The 14,496-nt window shown below is 36.8% G+C and overlaps 1 protein-coding gene across 1 annotated transcript in view; it reads right to left on the minus strand.

Annotated features, from left to right (window-relative positions):
• Positions 1 to 14,496, minus strand: part of LOC141287657 (nuclear receptor corepressor 2-like) — a 61,900-nt gene that overhangs the window by 24,595 nt on the left and 22,809 nt on the right. The window contains exons 3-4 of the mRNA XM_073819806.1: positions 9,880 to 10,071; positions 8,254 to 8,367 (exon numbers count right to left, since the gene is read on the minus strand). Of these exons, the coding sequence (XP_073675907.1) occupies positions 8,254 to 8,367; positions 9,880 to 10,071 (306 nt within the window). The remainder of the gene's footprint in view (positions 1 to 8,253; positions 8,368 to 9,879; positions 10,072 to 14,496) is intronic.

The raw sequence follows: 14,496 nt of genomic DNA on the forward strand, positions 1-14,496 counted from the left end.
GCTCTTTCACCAAAAGAAACAAAATGCCCTGGAACTATATAAAAAAAAAAAAAAAGCTGAATATTTCAGATAAGAATGGATACAGACTTAAAAAGAAAAATTAATTAAATTAAATAAACAAAATTAAAAAACAAACCTAAATACATGGATATCACACTAATCCACTCTCTTTAAAAAAATTAAATACAAATTAAATAACTAAAATTAAATAAACAAAATAAAAAGAAAATAAAAGTTAAAAAATTAATAAAATAAACTAAATTAAATAAAATTCAAAAAATAAAAAACAAACAAAAAATTAAATTAAATTAAAATTAAATTAAATACAATAAAATAAAATAAAATGAATAAAAACATACAAATAAAAAAATAATTTAATTAAAAAAATAAAATTGTATTAAAATATTGAATTAAATTAAAAAAACAAAATACAATAAAATTAAATAAAAACAAAATTCAATGAAATAATAAAATACAATAAAATGTCATACAATGAAAATAAACTTAATTTAAAAATTACATAAAATAACCAATATAAAATTAAATAAAAAACTAAATACAATAAAATAAAATTAAATACATTAAATTCAAAAATAAACAAAATACAATAAAATGAAATGCTTAATAAAATGAAATAAAACAAATAAAAAAATACAACAAAATGAAATAAAATAAATGTAAAAAATAAATAAATAAACAAACATGACATAAAATACATTAAATTAAATTAAACATTTAAATAAAAAAACAAAAAACTAGACAAAAAACAAAACAAAAAACAATACAATTAAATTAAATTAATACAATTAAAAAGAATTTAAAAATTAAATTAAATTAAAAACATTTTAATAAAATAAAACACAATGAAATGAAACTTAAATTAAAAAATAAAAATATAATAAAAATGTAATAAAAATAAAATAAAATAAAATAAAATAAACAAAATATAAAATCACAGCCATTATTATGAGATGGGATAAACAGTGCACTTTCTACTAGCCATTCAACCACCTAGCCATTTTCCTGCAATTATCCATATAGTGTGTGAAATATTATGAATTGACTATAAACAGCTCACACTCTGAAATGTTCTTTTTCAGTGAGCAGATCTGATCATCGGATGAAATGTTCATTTTTACTTGTCAGTCTCTTCAATAATAGGCAAACAATAGTAAGCCTATCATCACTTTAAAAGTGACGTATTATAGAAAACAGGATTTTTTCTTGCTCTTTCACAATGCAGAGCCAGCTCTTTCACTATCCCAAGCACACTCATTATAAAAGATAAACTGAGTCATTCAAAAATCATATTATGACGTCAAATACGAGCACATACAAACACAATGACCGCCCACATTTATATAACATCTATTCAAAATACAGCAACGTGAGCCACCCTAAAATATGAAGTACGTCAGTAATTTTACATAAGTAGGGCCGCACTGATAAGTGATTAATCTGCTTATTATTTTGTCCATTTATTTCTCATATTATTTAAGTTACACAATTTGGAATTATTAAATTATATTTATCAATAATTAATAATAACACTACTTTAAAATATTAACAAAATCAACCTCTTTCCATTTGTATCTTAACACTTTTTTGTAAAGAATGCACGCTTTTAGCTGCTTTATTGATTAGCCCAATGCAAAAAAGCCAATCATAACCATGGTTATTAAAATACAGACATATTGAAGATCTGTAACCAAATATTGCTTTTATTCCCAACAACAAATGCTACTGTAAAACATGGCACCTTTAAATCTGACAATTTCCTCTCCCACAACGAATCAGCGTGATACTGTCACTTTAACAAAACTACCTTCTATATTCTATCCCGTGGATTTCAGAGAGCACCGAGCGCTTCCCGGAAGAGAACTGGAAGGCATGACTGCTCTTTGGCAGTATCGCAGCATGAAAGGCCTTAATGGATTAAGAGATGGTGGGTGTGATTAAAAGATCACAGCAGGACGGAAGCCAGAACCACCTGACAGAGGAAATGAACGTACAGACCTGGATACACTTGAGGCAGAGGACAGTAAAAGCCTGATAAAATGATGATTGAAAATGCATGAAGCTTCCCAAAGGGTGTGTTAAAATTTCAAAACGCATTCAAAAAAGCTGGTAATCCAATCACTCAAAGCTTCGGAGGTGGTTTCAGATGCACACAAGACATGACACAGCAAGAAAAAATAAAATAGAAAACCAGAATCACAATAACAATAAATGTGCTGCATAGACAGACAGCAGCCCAATTATTCCATAACTGTCATCATGTTTTTGTGTGCCTTTGTAAACACACACTGGCAGGTTATCAAAACTAAAACTCCATGTCTACATATCTGCTATATAAACTACTAGAAATCAATTTCCCATTGAAAAAGATACAAATAATATTTTCCATCACCTATAAGACATTCACACTCCATAGCTTCAGTTTGAGACCCTCTGTATTCCTGTAGTCTCTCCCCACTAGAGGGACTACTAGCACCACAGACACATCAATGCTGCTGTATGCAGTGTACTAAGCCACTCTCCATGGCTGCATCCAAATTTACTTATTTATAATATATAGTATACAAGCTTAGGTGTAGTGCACTCCAAATCATAGTGTCTCAAAGAAAGTATTTCAAAAGGAGCCCGAATGGTATACTGTCTACACTGACAATTTTTAGATTTAGTTATTTTTGCCTTTATTTTATAAGGACAGTAGAGTAATAACAGGAAGCAAAGAGGGAGAGAGAGAAGGGTCCACAAGCCAGGACTCGAAGTCAGGACTTTTTTAGGGATGTAACGGTATTGTCAATATTGTGATATTGCAGTAGGAAAACTTAATATCATATCAATATCATCATGGTCACACGATGATATAAAACAATAGGTCTTCCTGGCTTTTAAAATATTTAAAAGGTCTTTAATGTTGTGTTTTGGGCCATTAAGGCTTGGCACAGTATCTGTCAAATGAACTAAAACCCAAAGAACAATATGGCTTTATCTGTTTATCAAGTGTTTTTTCGCTGTGCGTTTCAAAGCGAAGCGCGCACTTCATTCAAGCGATCAGCTCGTGGTCCGGTGTTTTCCGCACCTCAAAACGGCTCAGTTCACAGTGAATGCAGTGAACTCGTTTATGACATGTACTGTGAGTTTAGCACACGTTTGGGAACGCAACTGTCACCAGTTATGCTTCATTTTCGCGCCAGATGATTACAGCATTTCATTGGATTTGTAGTGAGGGTGTTTTTGTACGCCTGTTTTCACTGAAGCTGAAATTTTCTGTCAAAATAAAAGTATGCAGTATGAATTGCTGACAGCTAGTGGTTTAAATGGGTAACGTTACTGCAGTCCAAATTCAAAATGTCTTCAAAAAGTATAGAAATTATGAAAGAAGCATTGTAATTCCCCTACTGTAGTGTAAAGCAAAACTAATAAACCTATTCATTTTCATTTATCTTACAGTGCAATTGTTTATTTGTATACCACAAATAAAAGAGGGTTGAGCCTGCTTTAAAGTTCTGGTACAAGTCAATTAAATTAAAGGGGTCATCAGATGCCAAATTCACTTTTACATGTTGTTTGAACATAAATGTGTGTACACATCCACCCTAATAATGATAAAAATCCACCAGTGTTTTTATCCCTATAAATAATAACCCCTTTCTCAAATCAAGCCATTCTTGGCTGTGTGACATCACACCGACACAGGCTGCTCCCACGATTGTAGATTGACACGACCATCTTAACTTAGACCCGCCATGAGAAAGCTGTAAACTTTCTGTCATTGTTTCGACGCTGGAGCAGGGGTAGACAAGAATAAGCGATTGAGGTGTTTTGTTGTTGGATCTAATAACGAACATAGCAGTCGTCATTTACTCCTGACATCTGAGCCGCTGAAGAAGCAGATGATTACTTTTGTTTTTGAAGGGAATCTATTCCCTAAGCATCTATTTTAGCATATCGTGAGAATTTGATATTGTTACATTTCTAGTTTTTTGTAATAGTTGTGTTTTGACTTTTCCAGTTGTAATGTACTGTGGACAAGTTACAAGGAATCATTTTTACATTTTAGCATTTATGATAAGATGGTATACGCCAATTCAAGTGTACTGTTATAAAAAAAAAAAAGCTAAATATTTGATTGGCTAAATATTTTCTAAGTATTTTTAGAGGATATTATGAGAACTAAGATACAGCCAGAGGTTCTGTTTGCGAAAGCCTACAGAGATAGAGAAGTGGTGTGATTCAGCACAATGGACTGTGTGTTTGAGTCATATGGTCGGAGAGGGGGGTCTCCGTTCACCATCGATTGCAGCACCTCATTACACATTTAACAGCTCGTTTCTCTCATTAAGGTCCATCACAGCTGTTCAACTTACGCTTCTGTTCAGAGATGAGCTTCTCTGAAGACCAATGTTCATTTAAAGGTCACCTATTATGCCCCTTTTTACAAGATGTAATATTGGTCTTGGGTGTACCCAGAATGTGCCTTTGAAGTTTCAGCTCAAAAATCCCCACAGATAATTTATTATAACATGTGGAATTTTTGGTGTGTGTCTACAAAAAGAGCTGTTTTGGTGTGTATCACTTTAAATGCAAATGAGCTGCATATTCCTGCCCTGTCTTCAGAAGAGGGCATAGCGTATACATCTCTGCTTTGCATACCTACAGCAATAAACAGTAGGTAGAAGCAACATGACTGAGAGCGAGAGAACCAGTGTTCAACCATAAATATAGGAAGCCAAACACACCGAAAGTGGGAAGAAACGGCGCAAGGTTACAGAACGCAAACTAATCTTACCAGCACAGCCCTGATCAATTAAAATACTTTGATAACGTACACACAAACGGTTAAAACGTTACCTAAATACTATAACGACATGATATTCACAAAACAGTCTGGAGTGAAATGATTTGCGCAGGCATAAATGTATTTAGATAGATTTTAAGGCGCATTACCTTCAAAAATAAAAGTAATCCACTGCGTCCTCAGTGGCTCAGATATGGGGAGAAAACATGTTGGGAGACTCTTATGTTTAGTCTTACATTCAAACACAGAACACCGGGATTGCTTACAAGACATTGTTGACGTTACTGCTTGATTGTGGAGAAAATGAAGAACAGCGTACAACCAAACACAACTCTGAGGGCGGAAACTATGGCAATGCAGGACTGTTAGTCAACGGGCCTAAACAATGTGATGTCACACTGCTTTGAGAATCAAAACCGCACACCTAATGACACTGGTTTGGTTTAATGGGGATTAAGAAATAAGGAGTGGGTGGATTTTATCATTGTAGGGTGGTTGTGTTACACATTTACAGATTAAGCCAAAAGTTTACACCTTCCAGAATCTGCAAAATGTTAATTTTACCAAAATAAAAGGGATCATACAAAATGCAAGTTATTTTTTATTTAGTACTGACCTGAATAAGATATTTCACATTTTATATAGTATAAAAATATAATATGTGGCAAAATAAGAAAAATGTACACATCTTCATTCTGTTCAAAAGTTTACACACCCAGCTCTTAATGCATCGTGTTTCCTTCAGAAGCATCAGTGAGCATTTGAACCTTCTGTAATAGTTGCATATGAGTCCCCCAGGTGTCCCCAGTGTTAAAAGATGGATCTCAAAATCATACAGTTATTGTTGGAAAGGGTTCAAATACACAAAAATGCTGAAAAACCGAAGAATTTGTGGGACCTGAAGGATTGTTCAGAAGAACAGCGGGCACTTTAACTGTTCAGGACAAACAAGGGACTCATGGAACAACTATCAATGAATGAGTTTACATGGATCCTCTTAATGCGATTATAATGAGATTTTGGCAATACTGCAATTAAACTTTTCCTCATGTAAACGCAATACTTCGATTATAATAATGCAATTAAGCTCATAATCGCAGCAAGCATAATCGTATTAACATAGGTGGCGCACGCCGATTTTAATCGAAATATACAGGCATGTAAACACCTTAATCGCAGTATTGCAGCATTGACCAGAGTGCGCATGTGCTCGTGATTTACACGAATGACGTGCCACGCACCTGCAGACAGGGACGGCAGTACACTGAGGTTAGGGGGGCTATAGCCCCGTTAGAATTTTGAATAGCCCCGGTTTAGCCCCCCAAGCAGCTGAGATAGAGTGATGTCCTGTGCTGTTTGCACATATCTGTCACAGTAATCTGCCACACGTGTGATGTGAGCGTAGTTTCCTGCATTAGGCTACATTTAATTTATTAAAACATCGCTAAGATTGATGTGATGTAGTGTTCGTTTAATGTTTAATTTAAGTGTAAAGTATGCACAGTTCTGATTACGAATTCATACGAATTGTGTTAATGTTGAGCGCACAACCCAGTCTCACAGAGCGCATGGTGCTGTCCAGTTTTGGAGTCTTTCCTTTGCATGTAAAAGGTTTTTTCGTTGTCTTGTGTAGAGCCCTGAATGGCTGACAGCTTATCAGAATTCTTGGTAAGAGTCTGGCCTGACTCCGACCCGAGACCGTCTTTTTGGCCACTTCTCCCAAAACAGCTTATACTATTTTTCAGCTATTAAAATAGTTCAGTTTTATATATAGGCCAAATAGTCATTAAATCATGGCGACTTGCCTAAAATAAAATCTATAAATATTAAACAGTTCAAGCATATCAAAATGTTAGTTTAAACGTTAAACCTATATGTGCGCTGTTAGACTCCTATTGTTTGTGCGGAGAGTGGAGGCTACCGCGCGCTTTACAGGACATGTATTGCAAACATCTTAAAATACGCCAACTTTTTTGCTCGTAAAGGTAAGAATAATACATTATTCGTAACTGTAAAGGGTCTACGTTTATTTGTGTGCACTCACAAACAACATCAATATAATATTATGCTTTTACTATAAAGAAAACAAAGAGGATGGGCTCTCTTGGTCAGTAACAGGAGCTTCACATGAACAGACACTCAGCGAATAGCCTACCTGCATTAGAGACAAGATAAATATAAAGCTTTGAATAACTACTTTAAAACGAGATCATTTGAATCGAAAACAAAAACTCTTTTATTATGCAATCCGTAACGGATGCATTTCTAAAGGCGCGTCCAATGTGGAAATGGTGTGTACGGAATCAGGACCATCAACTTTATCTTTGCGACACTGACTCAGTAGTTTATTAATAATTCAAATATTTCCTTATTTCATCTCTACACATTAATGGTAATTACTTTTACCGGTGCTTTGTGGCAATCTTTAGCCTTTTATGTGCGTTTGATCTCGGATTTGCGGAACTATTGAAAAAGCGCTGAAGGCGCGCTCGTTGCTGCCTGTCGGACTCGGGCTGAAATGCAGGGCTCTGGTCACTTGTATTAAGTTTGTCTCTATTTTGATGAATAAGCCTATTATTTTGTGTCAGTTTTAAATCTAATTTTAAAGGCAGTTTTGAATATAATTTAAAACTGTACTTTTGTTAAATATGGTGTGTACCAGAGCTGCTTTTCCTTAAACAAAACACACAATTTCTTCATTAAGTAACTTTGACAGCATGAATATCGATTATTTTCTTAGCACCCCCACATATTGGTCTAGCCCCCGTTAGCCCCGTTAGAGAAAATATTCTGGCGCCGTGCCTGCCTGCAGATTAGAAACGATGGCGGCGAATTGGGGATCTCAGGAAACGGAGTTTATGTTGTGGACATTGCGCGACATGAACATAATGCAATTCACTGATGGACAATAGGAATAATAAGAATAATGGAAATTCCATGTAAACCGGAGTGAAGAGTTTTGCTCTTGACATGTAAACATCATGATGCGATTAAGTCCTTACTCTGATTATTGGAAATAATCGCATTATTTGTGCGCATGTAAACGTAGTCATTGACCAATTTAAAAAAACAGTTATCATTCAGGTAACAACACAGTATTAAGAATCAAGTGTATGTAAACTTTTGAACGGGATCATTTTTATAAACTCAGCTATTATTTTCTCTTGTGAACTGTATGTAAACGTATTTTTTGTGAAATATCTTATTCAGGTCAGCACTAAATAAAAAGTATCATGCATTTTGTATAATCCCTCTTATTTTAGTAAAATAATTAACATTTTGCAGATTTTGTAAGGTGTATGTAAACTTTTGACTTCAACTCTATGTAAAAACACCATGCAACCACAGATTTTTGCATAATAGGTGCCCTTTAACATCTAATGCAATATATGTGTATATATGTGTACATATATGTAATTAGATGCAGTATGTACTGTTTGTCTCACCCTATTTTCATCATAGATGATCTGGACCAGGCTGCGGTGTTTGGCTTCACTGGGAGGCGGTGAGATGGTGCGCTCTGGCTCCTGGGGTTTCGCAGCTTCTTCCTCTAGTTGTTGCTAAAAAAGAAACAGAGCATGAGACCTTCCTAACAATCCTGCCTGCTATAAATCAGTGGCAAATGTTAAAAAATAAAATAACTATATTGAAACTCTTATTTAGACTGATGAAAAAGGACTAATGCAACCCTGCCAGAATAAGCAGCCAGATACAACAAGAATGCAATATTACGTGAGCTAATAATCAACGCTATCAGAAGCACTTCTAATATCAGACAAGCTCTCTGATTGGTTGAAGAGCGCTAATGCTTTAGCAAAGAGAGTCAGCGAGACAACTTAATAGTCAAAGATTGATGATCAACAATAATTTCACAGCTTACACACAGATGCACACAGAAAGGCAGAGGCCCTGGCTCCAATGAAATGCTGAAAGGGGCCTCCGTCTTGCAAACATAAGCCCAAACTCATATGGATCAGCTCTAGCGCAGGATCAAGACGCTGTGTGTGTGCTGGGTTAAAGAAAATAAACGAGCCGTCCCGCCGCCCTCGCAGACAGTCAAACACGCGGTAATCTGATATTCTCACTTCTTCTCTCTTCTCTCCATCACTCCCTCGCTTTACGTTAAAGTTTACCGTAGCATTTAATTGCCCCAGATGTTTTAATGTTCGGCGGAAACCTAAGGGGGAGGAAAGCGATGGATGGGGTCTGTTACCTCACTGAAAAAAGATGCCAAATCTTTCAGAAGAAAACAGTATGGGGTTGAGGGGCAGATGAGGAGAGGTTCATTTTTCTTGGTAGCGTGACTGTACTCATACAACCACTCAGACTCAGAGTCGTTTCGCTCCCTCTCCTATCCTCCATCACCCCCGCAATGGACTAGCCCATGGAGCGCAGGTGGCTTCGATTTATTGAGCAGTGGTTTGGACATGGTCCAAAACCTCAAGTGAATGAGGGGGTCTGTTTTACAAGACGACGTGGTCTGCTTATACATTTTCTGATAAGCATGACTAGAAATATCTGAGAATACATTCTAATGCAATCTCCCCGTAATACATACAGTTACTCTTGTGCAAATTATGAGATATAAAATAGGCGAATATGCTTGATGCAATTATTCCACTGAAATAAGTGACCTAAAATTATACTGCTGCATTAACGCTTCAAGTAGACCACTGAGTAATGGCACTGCCAAGAGGAAAAAAAAGAGAGAGGGAGAGGAAACCAAGAGAGGGAAGGAGAGCGAGAGGAAAGAGAGGAAGTGTGTTCGTAGCCGTGTGGCCTGCTGAGGCAATAACCACACAATCATCACAACTCCACTCCGCACACACTCATCTACTACAGCTACTACACTAGAGTGTCCAGATTACATAACACGAACTGCACTGTGGATGAAAAGCATCTACTTATTGCAGCTCTGAAAGCTGTACTTAGAAAGAAATCATTGTCTTCATCTCAATAAAAAGCTTTGCAAACTGTGCTGGTACTTATTTTAGAAGGCCAACTTTTCACGGAATAAAATGTGGCAAATAAATCTGTTCAAATACATCTACGTAGCTTGGGCTAAAGGTTACCTGTTTTTTACGCAGTTTACAGATCTGCTGCTCCACCATGGTGATCTCCCGATCTACACGGTCCATGTTCTGGATTAGCTCCTCTTTGGAGAGGCGAGAGGGAACCAGGTCCAGGTCGGGCTCCATGGGCACTGGACTCACGGGAGAGATGGGCTCAATCTTTCCAATGGAACTGCTGCTGCTGCCGTGCTCCTGTACAAACACACACATCATTGTACTCACTCAGACTTGCTAGATGCTTTATTTTGTCTGTAAAAGTTGTAGTTTCAAATCATTTTTCCTCTTATGGACATTAAACATAGAAATAGAAAAGCACTTCTGGTTAGCATTACTACAATTCCATCTAGGCTGACCAATGTTAATTAGTAACATTAATTCTCAAACAGACATTTTCTAAAGCAGTGGTTTTTAAACCGTTTTAAAAATGGGTCGCCAGGATGACTTAAGGAAAATTAATATGAAAATCTGTTTTTGCAGTGTTGAACATTATAGCCAATCACAGACATATCTGTTGATTTCAGCTTGTCAGAATCAACTCACTGCTCAAAATGCGAATGTGAAATGTGAATCCTCTCATTATAAAGTATAGACACAATGTAAATAAGAGATTAACTGTGCCATGTAGAGAGATTCATTGATTATAGGAGATTTTTTTTTTGAGATTGTGATATAGAGGGTGCTCTTTAAAAAGTCTGAAAACCAAAAAAAAGTGTTTTGCGTGGCTGTTAATCTGAATTAATCTTAGCTTTTCAGCGAGTAGATAGGCTTAAAGAAACTGAATAAAAGTTATCAAACACTAAATATTAAAATAAATATAGATGAATCCTTAAAACTACAAAAGTTATTGATTTCCACTTTTTTCTTTTGTTCTTCGATTAATAGACATCACAGCAGCTAGGTTATTAGGTTATTTGGCTGCTATTACTTTACAGTAAAAAGATTATTTGATCCCCTGCTGATTTTGTACGTTTGCCCACTGAAAAATAAATGATTAGTCTATAATTTTAACGGTAGGTTTATTTGAACACTGAGAGACAGAATAACAACAACAAAATCCAGAAAAACACGTAAGAGTAAAAAGAGTAAAGTAAGAATTTGATTCCCTATCAATCAGCAAGATTTCTGGCTCGCAGGTGTCTTTTATACAGGTAACGATCTGAGATTAGTAGGATTTTGTTAAATGGAGTGCTCCTAATCTCATTTTGTTACCTGTATAAAAGACACCTGTCCACAGAAGCAATCAATCAATCAAGACTCCATACTCTCCACCATGGCCAAGACCAAAGAGCTGTCCAAGGATGTCAGGGACAAGATTGTAGACCTACACAAGGCTGGAATGGGCTACAAGATCATCACCAAGCAGCTTGGTGAGAAGGTGACAACAGCTGGTGCGATTATTCACAAATGGAAGAAACACAAAATAACTGTCAATCTCCCTCAGTCCAGAGCTCCATGCAAGATCTCACTTTATGGAGTTTCAATGATCATGAGAACGGTGAAGAAATCAGCCCAGAACTACACAGGAGGATACTCGAGGCAGCTGGGACCATAGTCACCAAAAACAATTAGTAACACTACACTGTGAAGGACTGAAATCCTGCAGCGCCCGCAAGGTCCCCTGCTCAAGTACAGGCCCGTCTGAAGTTTGCCAATGAACATCTGAATGATTCAGAGGAGAACTGGGTGAAAGTGTTGTGGTCAGATGAGACAAATATCAAGCTCTTTGGCATCAACTCAATTTGGAGGAGGAATGCTGCCTATGACCCCAAAAACACCATTCCCACCATCAAACATGGAGGTGGAAACATTATGCTTTGGGGGTGTTTTTCTGCTAAGGGGACAGGACAACTGCACCGCATCAAAGGGACAATAGACAGGGCCATGTACCATCAAATCTTGGGTGAGAACCTCAGCCAGCCCTCAGCCAGGGCATTGAAAATGGGTCATAGATGAGTATTCCAGCATGACAATGACCCAAAACACATGGCCAAGGCAACAAAGGAGTGGCACATTAAGGTCCTGAAATGGCCTAGCCAGTGTCCAGACCTTATTCCCATAGAAAATCTGTGGTGGGAACTAAAGGTTCGAGTTGCCAAATGTCAGCCTCGAAACCTTAATGACTTAGAGGAGAGGATCTACAAAGAGGAGTGGGATAAAATCCCTCCTGAGATGTGTGCAAACCTGGTGGCCAACTACAAGAAATGTCTGACCTGGGGGTTTTGCCACCAAGTACTAAGTCATGTTTTGCAAAGGGGTCAAATACTTATTTCACTCATTAAAATGCTAATTAATTTATAACTTTTTTTGTTGTTATTCTGTCTCTCACTGTTTAAATACACACTTGCCATTAAAATTATAGACTGATCATTTTTTTTGTCAGTGGCCAAATGTACAAAATCAGCAGAGGATAAAATATTTTTTCCCCCTCACTGTAAGAGCTGCCACTGCTGAACATGACACAGTGAATGTGACATAGTATAACGGCTGAACAGGACAGGTAAATTTACAGGTTTTTACTGCCTTACGGCCTGACACCATCTCATCTGACCGCAGTTTACTGTTGTTCTACTGAAGCGCTCTCTCTTCACCTGCACATTTCCCGCACTCGTTTGACTAGTACCTGGCACTAAAAAGTCTTTGTGGTCGCAAAGATATTCTGCGACTAAAACACACTTCAAGAAAAAAAAAAAAGAGACAAGCAGCAGTTGTGAGTGAGGTGGCCAACCCTAGCTCCACCCCTGTGTTAAATATTTTTAAGCATCACTAAGTGACACTTTTTTGTTTTACTAGGATTCTTTGGCAAATAAATATCAAAAGAACAGCATTTACTTGAAATCTGCTATAACATTATAAATGTTTTACGGTCACTTTTAATCAATTTAAAGTGTCCTTCCTGAATAAACTGTTGAATGGTAGTTTATCTCCTAAATAATTAAATCAAAATGTTTCCATTATCACATTCTAAATGACTTGTTCTATCACAACTAGGTAAAAATGCCAAGTCACTGGGAGCTCACTAAAACAATCTGCTCCATTTGAGAACTTTGTGTCCACAGCACAAACAAACAGTGTTAGGAGTAATGCGTCAAGGTTTCATGCTTAGGTTTGGGGATTTGAACAAACCCCTAACCTCAAACATGAGCAATAGCAATAGTGATGCATGCCTTGGCAAGCACCACTAATTAATGCTATTCAGCAGTTCAAGGTTTTGACATTTTGGGTTCTTGGAAATAGATACAATGCACTCGTTCTTCTCCTGTTAAGAACTAAGAAAAACATGGTTACAACACAGTACCGCTCAGAGACTGTTTAGCGGTAAAAAATTCACCTCTCATAATAAACTGGTGAATGTACACACAGCAGATCGGTGGTTAAGGCTATTGAATGTTCAGCTAGCTTAAAGTGTGGTAAAGAGCCTTTGGGCTCATTCTCTCACATGAAGAGAATGTTACATAAGAGGAATGATCAGGGAGGGCTGCTATTCTTAAAGATCACTCAGGCAGAGCAGGACTGAGATGCATGGACTGAGTGGACACAATCAGCCAACAAAAAAAAGAACATGACTAAAAATACAAACAATAAATAACCACAACAACAACCATCAGGCTCTCATAAAAGATTAACAACACCCTGTGTGTTTTAAAATAAATAGATGTATAATGTAATCTTTCATAATCACTCCCATCTTTATGAAACCCCTTACAATTAAAATGTGTTGCTCCAATTCCAGATTGTCCATGGAAAGAGGGAGACAAAGCCCAAATGTCCAAGGACACCCGGAGAGCTCTGCAAATGTTCAAAACACATTCCTAGAGGCATTCCAAACTTCTGGCAGGATTTAACACTTGAAAAGGATTTGATAGAGGAGTCACTTTAGGACTCAAAGCTGTATACACACTCACTCTTTCTCAAACACACACACACCGTGTAGAATGAAAAGTGCCTTGTTAACCCCACACAATTACTTTCAAGGACAAGCACTATAATCCTGCCAAGTCTCGGTAACAAGAACCAAGCATGAATCAGAAATGTGTGTATAAGAATTAAAACCCCCAAGCAGCTTTACATAAACACAAACCTGAGTGTTAAGACATGGATATGCACTACAGTAACCTTCACACAAACAGATACATGTGCCAACACACACACAGACTGACTGAAACTCCTTTCACAGGGTTAAAGTGGGGCAAAGACAAAGGTGTGGTGTGTGGATGTGAACTAAAGGTGTGTTGACTGCTTATCCCCATTTATCTCTCTATGAAATGCTGTTCAAACATACATTCAAGTTGATTTAACATCTTTTGTGAGACGGATTCATTTATCAATCAACTGAAAGAGAGACACCAGAAGTGTACAGTTACGAGATTTTAAGAAATGCATTTAATTGGTCAAATGCTGGTCTTGTATTCTATTCATTGATTCCTAAAAAAGTAGACATTACAATTTCCACAAAAATAGCAAGCAGCATTGATAATAATAAGAAATGTTTCTTGAGCAGTCACTCAGCATATTAGAATGATTTCTGAAGAATCATGTGACACTGAAGGATGAAGTAACAATGCTGAAAGTTCAACTTTGCCATCACTAAAACAAATGACACGCAAAATGCCGCATGTG

Source organism: Garra rufa, chromosome 15, assembly GCF_049309525.1.
Source record: "Garra rufa chromosome 15, GarRuf1.0, whole genome shotgun sequence".
NCBI lineage: Eukaryota > Metazoa > Chordata > Actinopteri > Cypriniformes > Cyprinidae > Garra > Garra rufa.